Source organism: Gopherus flavomarginatus, chromosome 5 (assembly GCF_025201925.1).
Source record: "Gopherus flavomarginatus isolate rGopFla2 chromosome 5, rGopFla2.mat.asm, whole genome shotgun sequence".
Lineage (NCBI taxonomy): Eukaryota > Metazoa > Chordata > Testudines > Testudinidae > Gopherus > Gopherus flavomarginatus.
In genome coordinates, this window is record NC_066621.1 from 13323224 (window position 1) to 13344335 (window position 21112).

The 21112-nt window shown below is 44.3% G+C and overlaps 2 protein-coding genes across 5 annotated transcripts in view; both read right to left on the reverse strand.

The window, feature by feature from the left end:
• The window catches only part of LOC127051414 (complement receptor type 2-like), a 153863-nt gene extending 148858 nt beyond the window's left edge, over positions 1–5005 (reverse strand). The window contains exons 1-2 of the mRNA XM_050953675.1: positions 4723–5005; positions 281–469 (exon numbers count right to left, since the gene is read on the reverse strand). Of these exons, the coding sequence (XP_050809632.1) occupies positions 281–469; positions 4723–4801 (268 nt within the window). The 5' untranslated portion in view covers positions 4802–5005. The remainder of the gene's footprint in view (positions 1–280; positions 470–4722) is intronic.
• Positions 5006–5886: 881 nt separating this feature from the next.
• LOC127051575 (complement receptor type 1-like) overlaps positions 5887–21112 on the reverse strand; it is a 31492-nt gene continuing 16266 nt past the window's right edge. The window contains exons 9-14 of one of the 4 annotated variants that reach the window (XM_050954027.1): positions 20612–20794; positions 11814–12002; positions 11012–11200; positions 9759–9944; positions 8184–8383; positions 5887–6915 (exon numbers count right to left, since the gene is read on the reverse strand). In XM_050954027.1, coding sequence (XP_050809984.1) covers positions 6754–6915; positions 8184–8383; positions 9759–9944; positions 11012–11200; positions 11814–12002; positions 20612–20794 — 1109 coding nt within the window. In that variant the 3' untranslated portion in view covers positions 5887–6753. The remainder of the gene's footprint in view (positions 6916–8183; positions 8384–9758; positions 9945–11011; positions 11201–11813; positions 12003–20611; positions 20795–21112) is intronic. The other 3 variants (XM_050954029.1, XM_050954031.1, XM_050954030.1) reach the window with 3 other exon arrangements.

Sequence of the window (21112 nt, forward strand, 5' to 3'; positions counted from 1 at the left end):
GAGTCCTCTTCTGGATGGATCCGGGGCATTTAAAGACCTGTTCTGTCACTTTGGACCTTTTCCTTGGCATAAAGGGGCCAGACTGGGAGTGAGGATCGCTCTTCAAATTGCTAACCGCAATCCCCAGTGTTAACAGGAAGAGAAGACCCTGACTATCCTTCCTTCTCTCTCACCCCCATCTCTACACTTTGAACCATACACAAGCTGGCTATAAACACAATCTCCCCATTGGTGTTAAATTTGCTCAATTAAAACAAAGATAATTTGGCCAAATACTTACTTTGACAAAAGTTCAGAGCTGAAGACCAGGTCGAATTTTGAAGACAAGTAACATGCCCTTGCCTAATTCCAGCAATCAGCTGATAACCTGGGCGGCAGCTATATTTAATCACCATCCCGGCTGGAATCAATGTGCCAACATCAGTCTTCCGAACAGCATTGGGAATGTTAGGTGGATCAACACAATAACCTGTGAAAGTAGAATGAATTACATTGTGAAAATAGAAAGGATTAAAGAAATCTTGTCTGTACCTTTAAGCAAAACTGTTGGAATGCTGCAATCCAGGTGTCAGGAATACAGACATTAACATAGAACAATTGTACCGTTTAAGGGCTATTGGTGAAGTATTAGCCTTAGATCGATAAGAGTTAGTAAGGAAGTAGGATATGCATGCTGTGCCCCAGGTGAATTTTACTGTTTTGCTTTCTTTGTCCCTTTGTCTAATTCCTGCTCTTTTATCTGTATAAATAAGACAGTTTGGGTCTTGCATGGCCACTCACATTATCTGGGTGTTATTGGCAGAGCGCTGCGCTAATAAAACTGAGTGGTCTGACAAATTGTGAGTCCTGATTCTAACTTTGACAAACCTAAGGATAAAACATGAAGAATATAAGGACATACTTGGCTAGGAAAACCTATTGAGATGAAATCTCCTCTACAAGAATGTGATGTGAGAGACATAGCTATGGAAAATTAGAGGTCCATATTCTACTCTCCCTAGCTCAGATCCATACAATCCCATTGCCCAGAATTTAGCTCAGTCATTGCAAGGAAACTGCATGGAAAATACAAGAAAAACAAATGGGAATGTGGGTGGCCGTCACTATATGATTCTAGCCTGCATTTGGAATTAGAAAGGGAAATGCAAAGCCCTGACCTAAACCAGACGGTGTTTCTGTTTGTCTGTAACATGCAGCATTGTTGTAGTCGTCATGGTCCCAGGATATTAGAAAGAGACCAGGTGGGTGAGGGAATATTTTATTGGTGAAAGTCACAAGCTTAGGGCTTGCACAGAGCTCTTCTGCATGTTGGTAACATGCTAACTTCTGAACACCACATCCAATCAATTGCACAATTTCCGGGAGCTTTCTAGGCATCAGTAGGCAGAAGCCTATTGGTTTTGGTGGAATGTGGACAATTGGAAGATGGATGGGGAACAAACAGAGCTTTTGCATCTGGTAATTGTCAATAGATCAAAGAACAGGTTGATCTCAGCCATTAATACCTTCTAGCATAATACCTGCCATCTCAACACTGCCTGTTCTCCCAGTACCATTTAAAACAGGGGAGGGCAAACTGCGGCCCTTCAGGGCTTTGAGTCCGGCCTGTGGGAAACAGAGTGGGGTGGGAGGGTGGCTCACAGGGATCTCATGGTGGAGAATGGAGGAACGAAAGAAGCCCAGTGGTGTGTGCAATGAGCTCAGCCTACAGACATAACCAAGTGTCCAAATCTCTAATTAATTTCAAACTATAGAATGGTTTAAACCAGAATCCCTGTTTTCAGTGGTAAAGTCATTTAACAGCAGCATCATGGGGCTGTCTCAGCTCAGTGAGAATCAGGCTGCTGTGACAATTTCCTCTTTTTCTAAAAATAAAACATGACATTGGTTGCACAACTGCACTAGGTGTCAGTTCAGTGCACATCCCCACAGGCAAACCAGAAGCACTCCTGTTCCTGAGCCAGCTTGTATACTTAGCCTCAGTCAGGCTGGGCAGACTGCACACTGCAGATCCCACATGGAGATTGTCTCACCAAGTCAGTTATGCTCAGTGGCAATTACATTAGCAGTGGTCCTATTCCGGTCACAATCACACTGATCAGGCACCAGGGAAATGCTGATCACTATTAGACGTTAGAATCCCTATTCATATCCCCTCTTAGTCTCCTCTTTTCCAAGCTGAAAAGTCCTAGCCTCTTTAATCTCTCCTCATATGGGACCTGTTCCAATCCCCCAGTCATATTAGTTGCCCTTTTCTGAACTTTTTCTAATGCCAGTATATCTTTTTTGAGATGAGGAGACCACATCTGTACACAGTATTCAAGATGTGGGTCTAGCATGTATTTGTATAAGGGCAATAAGATATTCTCTGTCTTATACTCTATCCCTTTTTGAATGATTCCTAACATCCTGTTTGCTTTTTTGACCGCCACCTCACACTGCATGGACCTCTTCAGAGAATTATGCATGATGATTCCAAGATCAATGTCCTGATTAGTTGTAGCTAAATTAGCCCCCATTGTGTTGTAGGTATAGATGGGATTATTTTTTCCAATGTGTATTACTTTACGTTTATCCACATTACATTTCATTTGCCATTTTATTGCCCAATCACTTAGTTTTGCGAGATCTTTTTGAAGTTCTTCACAGTCTGCTTTGGTCTTAACTATCTTGAGCAGTTTAGTATCATCTGCAAACTTTGCCACCTCACTGTTTACCCCTTTCTCCAGATTATTTATGAATAAATTAAATAGGATTGGTCCTAGCACTGACCTTTGGGGAGCACCATTAGTTACCCCTCTCCATTTTGAAAATTTACCATTTATTCTTACCCTTTGTTCCCTGTCTTTTAACCAGTTCTCAATCCATGAAAGGATCTTTCCTCTTATCCCATAACAACTTAATTTACGTAAGAGCCTTTGGTGAGGAATCTTGTCAAAGGCTTTCTGGAAATTTAAGTACATTATGTCCACTGGATCCTCTTTGTCCACGTGTTTGTTGACCCCTTCAAAGAACTTTAATAGATCAGTAAGACATGATTTCCCTTTACAGAAGCCTTGTTGACTTTTGCCCAACAATTTATGTTCTTCTATATGTCTGACAATTTTATTCTTTACTATTGTTTCAACTAATTTGTCCGGTACTGACGTTAGACTTATCCGTCTGTAATTGCCGGGATCACCTCTAGAGCCCTTTTTAAATATTGGCAGTACATTAGCTATTTTCCAGTCATTGGGTACAGAAGCTGATTTAAAGGACAGGTTGCAAACCATAATTAATAGTTCCACAATTTCACATTTGAGTTGTTTCAGAACTCCTGGATGATTGCCATCTGGTCCCAGTGACCTGTTACTGTAAAATTTATTGATTAATTCCAAAACCTCCTCTAGTGACACTTCAATCTGTGACAATTCCTCAGGTTTGTCACCTACAAAGGATGGCTCAGGTTTGGGAATCTCCCTAACATCCTCAGCCATGAAAACTGAAGCAAAGAATTCATTTCGTTTCTTGGCAATGACTTTATTGTCTTTAAGCGCTCCTTTTGTGTCTTGATCATCAAGGGGCCCCACTGGTTGTTTAACAGGCTTCCCGCTTCTGATGTACTTAAAAAACATTTTGGTACTATCTTTTGAGTTTTTGGCTCGCCATTCTTTAAACTCCTCTTTGGCTTTTCTTATTATATTTTTACACTTAATTGGGCAGTGTATATGCTCCTTTGTATTTACCTCGCTAGGATTTGACTTCCACTTTTTAAAAGATGCTTTTTTATCTCTCGCTGCTTTTTTTACATGGTTGTTAAGCCACAGTGGCTCTTTTTTAGTTCTTTTACTGTGTTTTTTAATTTGTGGTACACATTTAAGTTGGGCCATTATGGTGTCTTTGAAAAGTGTCTATGCAGTTTGCCACTGCTATGCAGGAGTCACTGCCCAAACACAGGCTGCACGCAAGGCTGGCCAGTTTTGTATGAAGGCTCTGTGCATGTATGTCCGTGAACAGAGGCACTCAGGGAACAGGCAGAGAGAACCTGCCCAGGCAGCCAGAAGCAGACAAAGAAGGAGCAGGAAAACCAAGGAGATGGCAAGAAATGCACTGGTAATGTGGTCTGAGAGAAAACAGAGAGCAGGAGCTTTTCAGTAGTGTGCTGGCAGGAATGAGGCTTGGAACGGTGAGCAAGAAACCTGTCTCTGGTGTGATTCCTACTGTTTCGGGGAATCAGGACTTTTGTCTACTTTCTCTTTAAATAAACAGGATTGCATCAGAGAAATACCGAGCTTCATCATCAATTTCTCCTCCTAACAGAAACAGCCTGCAAGACCCTGCATACTGGCTAACCATTCAGGCCAAACAGTTCTTTTCAACCTGTCGCATCCAAGCATTTACAGTGCGCATTCAGCTTGAAACATGGGAGTCGCCCCATGGAAGTCAACATCACCTGTGTGCTTAAAGTTAAGCACGTGCTCAAGAGCTTTGTGGAACAGGGTCTTAAGGAAAGAAAAGCACCATCTCCATTTGGAACTGCAGGAGAAACGTAGCAAGGCAGAGCTGGAATTTGGCTAGGAAACCAGCGGTAAGAACGGCATGGGATCTGCAGCGACCACAAGCGCCCAGGAGCTTGCCAGAGAAAAGCAAAGGGAGAGTCAAGAGGTGCGAGCGTAGGGGAAAGCCAGGAGAGGGGAGAAGGTGGGGATGGGATTTAAGGGAGAGGTTCATTCTCCTACTCACTGAGAGCTTCCCCAGGCTGCAGCATGAGTACCAGGGTCCCCAGGAGCCGCAGGGTCCAGCCAGAGGGAAGTGACATCATGGTGCCAGGTGAGTTCCCAGAAAATGGTGGTGACAGCGCAGTCCAGGCAGGGCTGCAGTTGCTCCTCACCCTGCACACTGTGCAACACAGACCCCAGGCATGGCCACCCTAGGTACATGAGGCAAGGGGAAGTGGGAGTCCATGCTCTGCTGCAGCAGGGGCCCAGGAAGGGGATGGGCAGAGGGTGCACATGCTGCCCAGCCCCCTCTGTAGTGTTGTTCTCATGGCACAGTGCAAGTGGTAGAGCCGGATACAGCTGCAGTTAGTACCGTAACAGAGGCAGGCTGTGGTCACCCCCTCAGCATAGGAAACACCTGGGGGTGACAGCATTTCCTCCCCCTGCCTCCTTCCAAAGGCCGGTTGGCATAAGAAGAACGAGACAGAGGAGTATTAATGCCTAGCATCCCCTGCAGGCTGCACATGATTGTTCTTCCTTTACAGAGGGAGCTGCTGGTTGGTGTAAAGTTTGCAGAGAGAAGCACCTGCCATTGCAGCACTGTACAGCTAAGGTGTCTCAGTGGAAGGGAAACGCAGCACTGTTATTTTTCTGGTCTGGGGACAATCACAAAGTTATTCTGATTCAGCAGCACTACACCACTGTGTGCTGATCAGCACCCCCGAAACAGGGATGATTGCTGAAACACAAGAGGCAGTCCAGTTACCAAAGAATCCTTTCTACTCATCCTGTGGGTCATATTCATCCCTATTGTTACTCCATCCACCTCCACTAATGTCATTACACTGGGGAATTATCTGACTCAAGCTCCCCCTGGCTTACAGATGCAAACTGAACCACACTGGAGACTGACCTTCCCCTGTAATTCCACAGAACAGGTACCACCCTGGCAGCAGCAGGACAAGCTTTCTCTTAAGCTACCTGGCCAAATAAGTTTCAACTCTAACCATCTCTCGGTGTGAGAGGAGGGGCCGTCCCATGCCCCTTCGAGTCCCTGATGTGAGGGCTCACTGGCCTGGGGGAGATATTGGTGCTTCACTCCTCAGCAGGAAAAGGAGCCTTTAAACATGCTGGCCATCTTCCTGTTGTACAGCCAAAGGAAGAAAATTATAAAAACAAAGACAATTGGCAGTTTTTACATTGCACTTTATTGTAGCCCTGCAGGGCAGAAATAATTGCTTGATCACAAAGGCGTAGGTTAGAGGACACCCCTATCATTCACTGGGCAATGGAGAAATGCTTAGTGAGTTGCTGTCTACAGTTAAATTTTCACCATTGATTCGTGGGAGTGTGTGAGAGGATATAGAAATGCTACAGATGAGATCAGCACTGTCAACCAAAAATAGATTTGCTCAGTTTGGGAAGGAAAAAACTGCCGACTTTTTAAATAAGAGGATAGGGCAGAAATTGGCTTTTTTAACCTTTACATCTTCAGTGGGGCAGAGGGATTTCTGAACAGAGATGCCCTTAAGGTTCATGGAAATCAGGCAGTTAAATAGTCATTCGCTACTTTAAATATGTTTGGGTTATAATGCATTAAGGTTAAATATATGCAACAGTTGGATGATTTCTGAAAGCTCAAGGCTGTTGGCGTATTCTGCATAGGGTCTGAAGCTTGCATCAACTGAGGATTTACTTCCGTACATTTTAATCTAGTTTCTGCCAACTTGCTTTCCCTTTCCGAACCGAAAGGAGTCTGAATTCAATCCTTTTACTATAGCCCCCACAAACATATAAGAGGATCAAATCCCTAGTTTATCAAGTAGGGACTTACATTTGAGAGACTGAAAGGAAAAAACAAAAAAACCCAAACTTAATCACTGGCACACAGCATGAAAAATATCTGATTCCTGAGGTACTGGCTAATCTCTTCCTGGATCACTAGACGTACTAGCAAGTTCTCTGCAAATAGTAACAATCATCATATGTACAAAGTAATTATACAAACTGAATCCAAAGGAGACAGTTTGTCACAGTAATGGGTCACAGATTTCAGCTATTCCTTGTATTTTTGTAGGCCTCGCTTAAGTTTCTGAATCTCCAGATACAGTTTCTGTGCTTCCAGATGGGTTCTCAGTTCTGCCAGAGATAGACCGCAGTGGAGAAACTTTACACTTTCGCGAACCATGTTACACAGAGGAGAATTGATTTGTTTCTCCTGTAAATCAGAAACAGAGGGAATGTGATTACGTTGAAGAAGATAAGGACCTATCCTCACAAGCATGCTTAGTCCTTTATTATCTGAACCATTATCCAGTGTGTTACATGTGTCTGTCTCATCCAGTCTATGTCTGATATATTATATGATCCCAAAAGGTGTTGGACATTCTCAAATAGAGCTGGCCAGAAAATGAAAAATTCATGTGAAATATGTTGTATTTTTAAAATCAGTTTCATCCTGAACCAGGGCAAAGACAAAAACAACCCTGAAATTTTTTCATGGGAAGGGATTTTAAGAAAAATTCTACTTTAAGAGATCCCAAAATAGAATTTTTTTGGCTTCATGGCTGATCACACCAGCCAGCAGGCAGAGACCCTAGCCACACAGAGTCCATCCAAACTCCAGCAGCTAGAGAGCCTGGCCACTCAGACTCCTCCTGACTCCAGGGGCCAGGGAAACAGAGCAACTGGGCTCTCTCCCTCTTTGGCCCTGGGGATAGCAGGCGTGGGTGACAATGGCTGAGAGGCAGAGAGACAGGGCGCTCAGCTTTGGCAGCCATCTTGGGAAGGCTTTGGTCATTTACAGTTTCTGCACATACACATATTACATGTGTCTGTCGCATGCTGTCTGTGCCTGACTTAGGGTCTGATCCTGATAAATGCTGAGCACACTCAATTGTTGACTTCTAGAGGCTCTGATACTGCTAAGCAAAGTTGAGGAAGTTCTGAGCAACTTCCAGCATCAGGCACTGGACTGTAAACTCCTGGGACAGGAACCAGGCCTCCATTTACACTTGTACAATGCTGAACACACTGGCAGTTGCTTTCTAAAGCAGTCAGTCATGGTATTTGCTTTATACTGTGCCCCAGACCAACAGAAAATACATCATGTATCACACCACTGACTGCTTCGAAAACATCTCTCTATACTTCATAATAGAGCATAAAATTTTCTTCCTGTTGTGATTTTTAACCACCACATTTTACCTATTTTATATTATTTTGGGCATGGAGCAGCCACTGCAAAGGAGGAAAACCTCCTCCCTTAAAACACAAGAAAGAGATGGGGTGGGGGAGTGATGAGATTTGTTTGCTTTCAGGTCAACTTGTTTTTTCCACTGAAGTTGTGTCAATGGCAGATCTATCTCCCTTGCCAAACAGACCTGATTATTTTAAAGCAGCAAAGATACATTCAGACAGTGTTATGTTTTACACTAGAAATTGGACAGGTTGCATCAAGAAACCCAAATGGACTGTGATGCTTACACACTTGGGTAACACCGTCCAGGTGCCATCAGTTGAACATGTAATAGCCAAACTGTCTGTTGCAGACTGATACCAAAGGTCTGAAAATTGGTACCCAGGAAAGCATTTGAAAGTAATGTTTTCATTCATGTCGTACCACTCTTTTTCATCTAACGCAACGACCATTCCTCCATTTTGCACATCTGGCTTTGGACACCCAACTGAAAGGAAAAGGCAGAAGAGAAGACAGTTCAGTGCCAAGGGGAGACGCATGGTGAATGGGGCTTATTGCCTTGTAAATCATGAGCTTAGTTCACTTCATTGCAGCTGTTTTGGTTTTGTAGAGAAATAAACTGCTTGTAACACCAAACCCACAGTGCATTTCTCTCTCCGGAGAAACAAACATCATGAGTTCAACAAGAAAAGGGCGCGAGTCAAATCCCACCCAGTACTGTGTATCATGGGCATTTCCTGGAGTCATCGGCAGCTGAAAGTCCACATGTGGAGCAGCAGAGCACAGGCCCTCTGTTGGTTCATTTAAGGGAGTCTTATTGGCAGTCTTGGGACAACTGTGAACGTGCAGTTCACTCCCAGGCACATTTGTGGCCTTTTTAAAAATAGCCTCTTTGGTCTATTACAGAATTAGCCTCCTCTGCAGTGAGGGAAAAGTACATGGAAGTCAGTGGAGTTACCTTGAATTTATACTAGTGGAACCAAGAGCAGAACTTGGTCCTCAACAGCGTCTTACACTTCTACAGTGACTTTCATCCTACAGGATGCCAAAGATACCACAGTGACTGGCACAGTACCAACACCTTAGACAGACAAATGTAAGGCCTGATTGCCCTGGTTCTCAGTGGAGTAAGTGAGAGCAGTGGCTTCAGGGAAGCCGGAGAAGTTACAGAAGAATCCAGCACTTGCTCTTTAAAGTGTAGTAGGTAAATTCTCTTTAAGGGAAGCTGCTGATGGATCAAACCCCATGTCAGTAAATTAGCCAAACCACCCTCCTCTGGTGCTTAGTCCTTCCAGAATCACCGAGGCAAACAGCCCAACCTTCCTGCAACCTACCCACCCTTCCCGAGTCCCACAACAAGTGCATCAGTCCCACTATTGAACCATCCCACAATGTCTCCCTCGCAGTGTAATCGCTCTCCCACCGCCGCTGCCCACCTGTGCCTGTGAAGAAGGGGGAGAATTGTGAGGATGTTACAAGGAGGCTGAGCTGGGACTAATAGGGGGAAGATTAAGAAAAGGAAATTTTAGGCTGAATGCTAGGAAGAAGCTTCTTGAGAGTGAGATCTAAGAGACTCTTGCATGTGAAGCTCTATTGATTGACATATTTAAACCTTGTTTAGAAAAAGCCCTGGGGATTAGTCTATAAGCAACAGATCCATCTCCCTCAGATATGGGCAAGGTCATTTGATAGAAGGCAGGGAGGGAAAAGGCCTTTGTGAATCAATGCCCCATGGGGATCTTTCTAACAGACCCCACCTAGAAACAGATCTGATGGGCTTGCATCTTCTCTGATGCCGTTTCTAGGTTTTACAGGAGTCTATTTTTTTCTCAGCAGGATGCTTTAGTTGTGTTCATATTTACCCTTAATACAAGATGGCACTGGGGGATCCCACTTCCCATTTGTCTGGCATTCGATCGACTTGCTGCCTTTGAGGATGTAGCCAGATTCACACTGGAACTCAACTTGGTTTCCAACTGTATATTCAGTTTCACGTATAGAGATCTGTTTTCCATTTTCAATCACTGGGTTTGGACAACGAGGAATCTCTGAGAAATACCAATAAACAAAGGGTTTAAAATGTTTTTGTTCAGACAAAGGGTGTGTCTGCATGGGAAATTCATGGGAAAATTAGGGTGAAATAGCAAGGCTGTGAATTGAAAGTGCAATAGCTAACTCCACACTAACTCATCCCATGGACACTCTTACTCCACACTAAGAGGGTTTTTTTGTGAGTTACGTAAATTGTCTTCCAAAGTCACAGTAGAGACAGTTTCCGTCGGGGAGACTTGTTCACTGACAGAGTTGTTATTATTCCATTTCAAACCATAGGTCCGTGACAGCAAACTCATGAGGAGAAATGACAAACATCTAAAATTTTAGTGTTAAGTCTAACACATTCAAAGCCACAACATTTATATGGCTGCTGATCCATTTTCTCTGCAATCCCAACACTTGGGGAACCCATGGCCATGGCTATAGAAAAGCAGCAGATTTTCTCAACCTTGCATTCCAAGAAAGTTCTATTTCCACAGGCAGATATGGCAAATAATTTCTCCCTGCACTCGAGTCACAGTGATTATGGGATTACAGGGATTATGGGAATACTTCAGATGGGGCAATGAAGTGGCCAGTGCATTAACATGCTGCTAGCAGCCTTCACCCCAGCTTCCTGCTGCTAAATCAAGTCACTGGGGTCTTTCCAACTTGGACTCAAATTGTCACCGCAAACATACTGACACCACACACATGTTAACAGTGCCACCATCAGAACAGGTGGATTGGGAACCACAAACCAAGACATGGGTCAAGTGAGGGGTGTGTCTGAGGGAGGAATTCAGTAAGCTTGGAATGGGAGGATCAAGGATAAGTTAGGGCAGAGGTCAGGGCAGATCATGTGTACGAGTGCCAGGGCAGAGAGGATGCTGGCAGGGGGCATCTCAGCTGGGAGTGTTTGGTCTGCTGCAAAGGAGGAATCTGCAGTGAGTTGACCCATGACTGTACATATTTTCAGTATTTAAAGGTCTAAGATGTTAACTAGTCCCCAGGTCATTGCAATGTGCCCTCCACCCTTTTCTAATCTCAGTCATTCTAGTGCGATGAAGAAATTAATCACCTTTGCACTCAGGGGCAGGGGCATCCCAGCGCGGAGTTCCCCCATCACCAGCTGTACATCGAATGGAGGATACTCCAACAAGTGACCAACCACGGTTACAGGAGTAGCTCACACTTGAGCCCACAAGGAAAACATTTCTCCAGCCGCGGTCGTCCCATCCATTAGAGATGCGTTCAGGTGGCTCACAAGCTGTAATAAAAGGGGAAAATACAGCATTGATACGGAACGGGAAATATCCTTAAAGAAGGGAGGCAGCATAAGTACAGTGCGGTTTCTTGATACTACATTTCCAAAAAAGGTGCTTGGAGAGGCACCAGTCTCTAATACTGCTGACAATCTGCCAGCACTTTCTGTTAGTTTCTGGCTGTGAATTTGCATCATATCCATGGCTTTGGGAGAGCAAAGATAAAAACAGCGACATGTAAAATACTCTTTAAATGGTTCTGAGACCTGTAGAGACCCCAGGGATTGCTGTTCACATGCTCATGACACTGAATAACTGCACTGAATTACTGAGAATTGCAGCTAGACTCTGAGAAGCCCTGAAGGCCTGCAGCTTCCATCAACTTCAACAGTCGGATCCCCTGCATGGCTCCCTGAGTCATTAAACTGGCCCTGCTACATATACACCACCAAATTCTGGATCTGAACCCCTTCTATAGCCACTGAGTCTGCAGTGAGTTGGCCAGTGATATTATCAATACTTAAGGGCTAACATATTTAATAGCCCCCAGGTCACTGCAATGTGCCCTCCACCCTTTTCTAATCTCAGTCATTCTAGTGCGATGAAGAAATGAATCACCTTTGCACTCAGGGGCAGGGGCATCCCAGCGCGGAGTTCCCCCATCACCAGCTGTACATCGAATGGAGGATACTCCAACAAGTGACCAACCACGGTTACAGGAGTAGCTCACACTTGAGCCAACAAGGAAAACATTTCTCCAGCCGCGGTCGTCCCATCCATTAGAGATGCGTTCAGGTGGCTCACAAGCTGTAATAAAAGGGGAAAATACAGCATTGATACGGAACGGGAAATATCCTTAAAGAAGGGAGGCAACATAAGTACAGTGCGGTTTCTTGATAATACATTTCCAAAAAAGGTGCTTGGAGAGGCACCAGTCTCTAATACTGCTGACAATCTGCCAGCACTTTCTGTTAGTTTCTGGCTGTGAATTTGCATCACACCCACGGCTTTGGGAGAGCAAAGATAAAAACAGCGACATGTAAAATACTCTTAAAATGGTTCTGAGACCTGTAGAGACCCCAGGGATTGCTGTTCACATGCTCATGACACTGAATAACTGCACTGAATTACTGAGAATTGCAGCCAGACACTGAGAAGTCCTGAAGGCCTGCAGCTTCCATCAGTTTCAACAGTCGGGTCCCCTGCATGGCTCCCTGAGTCATTAAATGGTCCTGCTACATCTGCATCACCAAATTCTGGATCTGAACCCCTTCTATAGCCACTGAGTCTGCAGTGAGTTGGCCAGTGATACTATCAATACTTAAGGGCTAACATATTTAATAGCCCCCAGGTCACTGCAATGTGCCCTCCACCCTTTTCTAATCTCAGTCATTCTAGTGTGATGAAGAAATGAATCACCTTTGCACTCAGGGACAGGGGCATCCCAGCGCGGAGTTCCCCCATCACCAGCTGTACATCGAATGGAGGATACTCCAACAAGTGACCAACCATGGTTACAGGAGTAGCTCACACTTGAGCCCACAAGGAAAACATTTCTCCAGCCGCGGTCGTCCCGTCCATTAGAGATGCGTTCAGGTGGCTCACAAGCTAGAATAAAAGGGAAAAATACAGCATTGATACGGAACAGGAAATCTCCTTAAAGAAGCTAGGCAGCATAAGTACAGTGCGGTTTCCTGATAATACATTTCCAAAAAAAGGTGCTTGGAGAGGCACCAGTCTCTAATACCGCTGACAATCTGCCAGCGCTTTCTGTTAGTTTCTGGCTGTGAATTAGCATCATACCCAAGACATTGGGAGAGCAAAGATAAAAACAGAAACATGCAGAACACTCTTAAAATGTCTCTTTGACCTGTAGGGACCCCAAAGACTTCAACAGTAGAGTCCTTCTGCATGACTCCCTGAGTCATTAAACTGGCCTGCTACATCTGCATCACCAAATTTCAAATCTGAACCCCTTCTGTAGCCACTGAGTTCTGCTAGAACCCTCTGAACAAGCATGCCAAGCCTCCTCCAAGTTATGAAACTCTTCTGGAGTCCCCCGAGTTCCTCACCAATCCTCACTAGCTACTGAACTTTCCCACCACACCACCCTCCCAGTATAACGAGCCATACTTTCCCCATATGTCCATCCCTCTCGAACTGGTGAGGAGGAGGACTGCTTAGGGTGAAAGAAGGGGACAGAGCTGGTTCTAGCAGGCTATGTAATTTTCCATAGTGGTTACTTTTAGTCTGACACTGTTCTGGGATCGTCAAACTTTTCCAACGGTAGCCAGAGTGACGTGAAAAGCAGTCCCAGTGCTGCCTGTTGAAATAGGCTTAAAGCTCTGAAAATGCTCGAGTAACTAATAACTCCAATAACAGATATTACCTTATCGCCCGGTCTCTCTAATCCCTCCTCTGGATTTTTGAAAATTCATGGATGCTTAAAATTCTCTTTTCATGTGGCTCAGTGTTTTGAGAATTGACCCAACACTGATGTGAGTGCCAGAAGCATTTGTGCCACTGCTCCCACTCAATGGTTGAGTTGGGGGATGGCAACTTTAATCTGTGACGGGATCTTTATAATGGTCACAGTGAAGCTAGCTGCTAAGGGAGAGACAGAATCATTGTATCCTCTGGGCATTCCAGCCACCTTCTGCTTCACCCAGCATCATCGACGCTTGGGACAATGTTGTCTGATCTCTGGACCACTGGAGGCACAGGGCACTGTGGAGACCATCTCCCATCATAGCTCCCTTAATCAGGGCTGGCTCCAGGGTTTTTACCACCTCAAGCGGTGGGAAAAAAAAAAGCCGTGATCGTGTTCAGCAGCAGCTCCATCACTCCGTTTTCTTCTTCGGCGGCAATTTGGTGGCAGGTCCTTCCCTCCGAGAGGGACCGAGGGACCCACCACCAAATTGCTGCCAAAGAGCCTGACTTGTCACCCCTTCCCCTTGGCCACATCAAGCACCTGCTTGCTGAGCTGGTGCCTGGAGATGGCCCTGTCCTTAATCCAGGGCAATTTTTCTGCAGAAGCCTTTTTAAGACAGGGCTAGTCCTTAAAGGTATAGAGCATATTTAGCTTCAAGAAATCTTAACTGCAAAAGGCATTTATTAGTACGGACATATAGTCCAGGCACTAACTCCAATAAACAGCATTTTTTAAAATGCTGGCTAATGAAGAACATAGGTCTGTCGCATCTTACGCTGGGGTTATGTTCCGCAGTCAGCGCGTAAAGCGAAAACCGCGTATAGTCAAAATGACCCTTGAAAATCCCTTAAATCACCCATAAAGTACAATTTTGTGTATACAACCCTGTACAGTACTATGTATTGTATACAGCAATGTACAGTACAGTATATAATAAACTACATATGCAAAATATTATTTTACAGTATTTTTAATAACTTAACAGAGACAGAAGAATGAAAGAATAAAAAATGAAAACAGTACAGTGCAGTACTGTAAACTTGAACAGTCACCAGTCATCCTGGATATTCTTGCTAGTCTTGTACTGTACACACTCCAATTATTAGTCTTCCTCTTCCTCTGACAAAACTATTATTGAGTCACCAGGGCTTGATGTCGATCCAGGAGACGATTGGCCAGGCTTGGATGATGGAGAGCGAGTCGCAGAGGAACTGCATGGCTCTGGTTCAGCTCGAGAAGTTGATTGTGCAGGCTCTGCTGCTGCTGGTTGTTTTTTCTTTAAAAACATGGTGATTGGCAACTGTCACTGTTGTCTTTTGAGCTCCTCAAACATTTCTTGGTATGGTCTCAAATCATCCGTAACACTACGTATGATTTTGAGGCTTCATTCCTTAGAGGGATCGTATTCAGAAATTAAATCATTCACATGTTTCGCTGCCTGGAACACTTCAGCAAATGTATGAAGATTCCCACTTGTTGGCTCTTCCTGTTCATTGTCGTCATCTTCATCTTCTGTAGACGATTTTATCAGTTCCTCTAACTCTTCGTTAGTCAATGTTTCTCTATGGCCCTCAATTAATTCCTCAATTTCTTCCTCGAGGATGTCAACAAAGCCATCACCACCCACTTGCCTGGCCACCTGAACAATGAGTTGCACTTCTTTATCAATGGTCGGGAAACCCTTAAAATCACTCACACAGTCTTCCCTTAGGTTTCGCCAACATGCATTGACTGTTTCAGGCTCGACTGAATCTATTGCCTGTTTAATATAAGTGATGCAATCAGCAATGTTGAAGGATTTCCAACTCTATTACATTAAGATTGGGATCAGTATCCATAGCTGTAAGGATCCATGAGAATGTAAGCCTCGTGTACGTGGCCTTGAAACAGCTAATGACACCTTGGTCAAGAGGTTGGAGGATGGAGGTGGTATTGGGGGGGAGAAGGACGATTTCAGCGTCGTTATGCGCAAACCAGAGTGTCACAGGGTGGCCAGGAGCATTGTCTATGATCAGCAACACTTTAAAGTCAAGTCCTTTTTCTTCAAGGTACTGCTTGACCTCCAGAATGAAACACTTGTGGAACCAAACCAGAAATAATGCTGCCGTCACTCAAACCTTTTTATTTGATTGCCAGAACACAGGCAGGAGATTTTTGTTCTTGCCTTTTAGGGCACGGGGATTTGCAGCCCTGTAGAGCAAGCCTGGCTTTATTAAATGCCCAGCCGCATTGCCACAAAGCAACACAGTCACACAGTCTTTAGCTGCTTTGAAGCCAGGGGCTTGGCTTTCTGATTTCGAAATGTAAGTATGGGTGGGCATTTTTTTTCCAGAAGAGCCCAGTCTCGTCAGCATTAAAAACTTGTTTTGGAAGATAGCCCCTTTCCTCTATGATTTTCTTTAATTGTTCGGGGTAGGCTTTTGCTGCGTCCTCATTGGCAGATGCAGCTTCCCCAGTAGTCTGCACGTTTTTGAGGTTGAACCAGTTCCTAAAACTGTTAAGCCAACCTTGGCTGGCTTTGAATTCCTTCTTATCAGAAGGCTGTACCTCTTCGGCAGGAGATTTGAATAGTGCATAGATGCTAAGAGCCTTTTCTCGCAACATGTTGCCATTGATAGGCACACATTTACGGTTCATGTCTTCCAGCCATAAGTTTAATGCCTTTTCAGTCTTCACTAACATCTTATCATACACTTGGTATGTCACCTTAGCAGCTACTGGAGCACTTGATACCACGGCTTGACGAACTTCTGTCTCTCGAATCTTGATGGCATGGATGCTAGATTTGTTGCGGTCGTATTTGCGCCATGTTGGCGATGGACCTACTGTCTCTCAATAAGTCCAACACAACCAGTTTTTCCTCTAGCGCTGGAACATATCACTGTTTCTTTGGTTGAGCACCAGATGAAATAGGTGCCTTGCGTTTAGGGGCCATGTTATACAGTATGAAAAATACGTATTGTCTCTTTTAACAGTACAGGCACAGTAGAGTCTCACTCAGCGTGGCGAGATGCACACAGTATGAGAGGCACAGGGGGACTGAGTACTGTAGTGGGAACAGCAGATTCGCTTCTCCCATCTCACACTCACTCCAGGGCAGACACATTATTTAAACTCTTTTTTCCTTGCTAACGCTCCAGGGTTATTATAGGGGAGAACCTTATCACAGGCCTAAAGACATGCTGTTGCTGTCAAGTCCCTTCCCGCAAAATACTTTAGTGGGAACAGCAGATTCACATCTTACGCTGGTGGAATCGCTCGTTTTTTTGTTTGTTTTTTTCCTTCTCCCAACTGCGCAAAGCTGAAATCACGCATGTTAAACGCGCGTAAGATGCGACAGACCTGTAGTTATAAAGTACTGGGAGACTTTATGGGAGACTGAAAATTCTCCCGATACAGTTTAATAAATTAATTGCTGACAGGCAGATACTCTTGATGGGGTAAACACTAATGTGCAGGAAAGACAAAAGGACCTTCCTCAGCTATAGTCGCTAGTTAAAGGATTGGTATGTAATTGTGCTAAGAATAATGCAATGGGAGAGACCCCATATTTTCTATGTTTGGCAGGCATCCTTTGCTCTCAACTGATTTGTACTTTGAAATCCAACAGCAAAGGCAAGCTGTGGTAACCTATCAGCAGCATGTGAAGGACGTGAGATGCAGACTTTGCTGTGCATATAATTTAGCTAATAAGAAAACAGAGAAAAATCATTTGGCAAACAAGTGGTGATGGTGTGCCAAAGTAATCATGTCTTCTATAGAACTGGGAGATAGAGACGTATTACCCAATCTTAGTCCCACAGTAAATGAGAAAATTGCAGATAGGTGGGAGTCTGTTTTCATAGATTCATGGACTCTAGGACTCGAAGGGACCTCGAGAGGTCCTCGAGTCCAGTCCATGGCCCTCAGGACTGGACTCGAGGATCTCTCGAGGTCCCTTCTAGTCCTAGAGTCTATGAATCTATCATTAGTCTATATGGTACCACAGCAACTGGAAAGTGAATTACATATCTACAAGGTACAGGCACAGTTGGGAGAAGGTTCCATCCAACCCTGCACTGGGATATGCTTTGTCCTTGTGGATTCATTTCTGCCTCCAAAGCTATGGAGGTAGAATTGTGGAAGACACTCCAGTAATCTGGAAAATTTGATTAAAAAGTAGCTAATGCAAGTGTACAGATTGAAGAAGGAGTTGAATCTTCATATGATTCCATTCTACAATCAAACTAAATCCTGTAGCAGGGGAATACTTCATTCCATGATGATCAAAGTGAAGAAGCAAACAGCAGGAAATTCACCAGATGAGCTCAGCACTGGAGCTGGGATGAATTTGCCTAATTCTATCAACAACATCTGAGAGAAGTTCTGTAGAGGTGCCTAGCAGAAGAAATAAAACTAGAAGTCAATCTGCAGACCATGTTCTTAATTTTGCTACTTTCATTAGGGAGTAAAAGCCCACTGGCAATACTTGCTTATTATGTGTACCTTTTGGCACTACTTGTGCATGCCGATAGACACAGAAGATAAAATTGCCCATCACAGATATCAAAGTGCCAGGACATCAGTCATTTAGGTAGGGTAGAATGTGCCCCACATAGACTCATAGAATTGTAGGACTGGAAGGGACCTTGAGAGATCGTCTAGTCCAGTCCCCTGCACTCAAGGCAGGACTAAGTATTATCTAGACAACCCCTCGGAGGTGTTTGTCCAAACTGCTCTTAAAAATCTCCAGTAGAGATTTCACACCCTCTCTAGTCAATTTATTCTGGTGCTTAACCACCCTAAGAGTTAGGAAGTTTTTCCTAATGTCATGTCCAACCTAAACCGCCCTTGCTGCAATTTAAGCCCATTGCTTCTTGTCCTGTCCTCAAAGGTTAATAAGAACATTTTTTCTCCTTCCTCCTTGTAACAATCTTTTATGTACTTGAAAACTGTTATGTACCCCCTCAGTCTTCTCTTCTCCAGACTAAACAAACCCAATAATTTCAATCTTCCCGTAAGTCATGTTTTCTAGACCTTTAATCATTTTTGTTGATCTTCTCTGGACTTTCTCCAATTAGTCTTTCCTGAAATGTGGTGCCCAGAACTGGACAGAATACTCCAGTTTAGACCTGATCAGCATGGAATAGAGCAGAAGAAATACTTCTCCCAAGATTTCACACCCAGCACAATGGGACCTTGGATCCTGACTGAGTCCTCTGTGTGCTACCATAATATAAATATAGAAGTATGCAGCAATTACACTCTGTGAGTATTAGATGTTCCTTTCAAAATCAGGGATGGGAGGTCACTGTATCAGAGTTCTTCACTATTCATACAAACTGGTTTGCAAACTGTAACAACAGCCCCTTAAAATAGAAATGAACCTATAATGTGAGATTCAGTCAATCAGATTAAAAACTAAAGTCATTCAAAGAAGAGTAATGGATCAGATGGACACCAAAAAAAAGTGCGTGTGTGAAATTGGAGCTGGCTAATAGCAGTGTGCGGTCATGCCTTCTTTGCGTGGAAGGAAAATACTACCTCGATATAACGCTGTCCTCGGGAACCAAAAAATCTTACTGCGTTATAGGTGAAACTGCGTTATATCAAACTTGCTTTGATCCATGGGAGTGCACAGCCCCGCCCCCCTGGAGCGCTGCTTTACCACGTTATATCCGAATTTGTGTTATATCGGGTCACGTTATGTCGTGGTAGAGGTGTAGTGGTATCCTCCAACCACTTTTTGAAATGGGATGGAGTCAGGGGATCACAAAGCCAGTCCAGCTACCAGTACAGGGATCTTGTTTTCTGCGTGTTTACAGAGTGCTGTGTGTACTTAACACAACTGGGGTCTGTCATGGTCACTCATACATCTACTCTCTCTGCAGATTTCTTCAGAAGAAACTCAGCCTGCCCACTGCAGACCCCAACTTTCACCAGTTCCTTTTCTCCTCTTTTACCACAAATCTGCTGACACCCCACTATAAATAAAAGGAGATACACCTATCTCCTGGAACTGGAAGGGACCCCAAGGGTCATCGAGTCCAGCCCCCTGCCTTCACTAGCAGGACCAAGTACTGATTTTGCCCCAGATCCCTAAGTAGCCCCCTCAAGGGCTGAACTCACAACCCTGGGTTTAGCAGGCCTATGCTCAAACCACTGAACTATCCCTCCCCCCATGAGTACCCTGGAATGAACTGGGGGAACTGGAATGAACCAAAGTCTTACAACACCACCATCACCCCTCTAGTGAGCTCATGCAGTGCCATTCACTAACTTTGTTCCTTCTGTGCAGCTAACAACATACATTGACTCCCTTTGTGTGTCCTCACCTCATGACGGAAGAACAGTAGAGAAAGGGAGCAGAAAGAATGTTTGTGAAATGTCTCTGTGCCAGTAGCATTTGGCTTGCCTGTCAGTCATTGTAATGACCCTGCATTTCCATCACAGTGTTCAACCTGTTATACCAAGAGCTACTTCATCCACCAGATAAATGCGGCTACTTCTCCGAGGTCCCAATTCAGCAAAGCACTTAAACATATGCTTAATGTTAAGCATGGAAGTGGCTCCACTGAAAGCAACACTACGTCTGTGCTTAGAGTTAAGCATGTGCTCGTGGACTTTGTGGAATGAGGGCCTAAGTGAAGAAAAACACCACATCCATTTGAAACCACAGGAGAAACAGAAGAAGGCAGAGGGCAATGGCAGAGCTGGAATTTGGCCAGGAATCCAGGGTCAGTGTTCTAAGAAGGACACGGGATCCTCAGGACCTTTCAAGAGAGGACTGAAGTGGAAGACAGAGGTTCAGGGTGATAGAGGCAGAAGAGGGAAAGCAAGAAGGGAGGAGGTGGGGGTGGGAGCGAAGGGAGAGGCCCTCTTTCACCCCTGGGGCCTCCGTGTGCTACCATAATATAAATATATAATTATGCAGCAATTACATTGTTTGGGAGTAGGTCAGGGATAGCAGGTCGCCATGTCAAAGTTCTTTATCATTCATACATGCCTGGTTCGCAAATTGGTAACGGAGGATGCCATGCACCATTACGTTCACACTTCATCAATCCATAGTTGTCTTTGAGGGCGTAACCGCGATCACATTCAATGTGAATCTTGTCCTCATACACATAGAGTTCTTTTCTAGGTCTCGCTGTTCCATTGCGAATGTCTGGAGATGGACAACTAATTCCTGTGAAACACCACCACCAACAGCGTTAAATCAGAGCAAAAACATTTCTACAGATTCATTTACAAGGAGCAGCTGAACATTTTGCTAGCTATAGAAAGTAAGCTTTTCCTTCACATTTTTGAAGAGGCTGGTTTTCAGTGGAAGTTTTATATCATCGACAGACCCAGCAAATGATTTCTTCTTGCCATGAGTGTTAGTGGGTGTGCCTCGTGGATTGAGGAGTACCCTTTCCAGTTTTCTTCTGGGTAACTATTTGAATTGAAGTTGGCAGGAAATTTTGATTTTCAGCAGGGATCTAAACAACACCAATTGCTATGT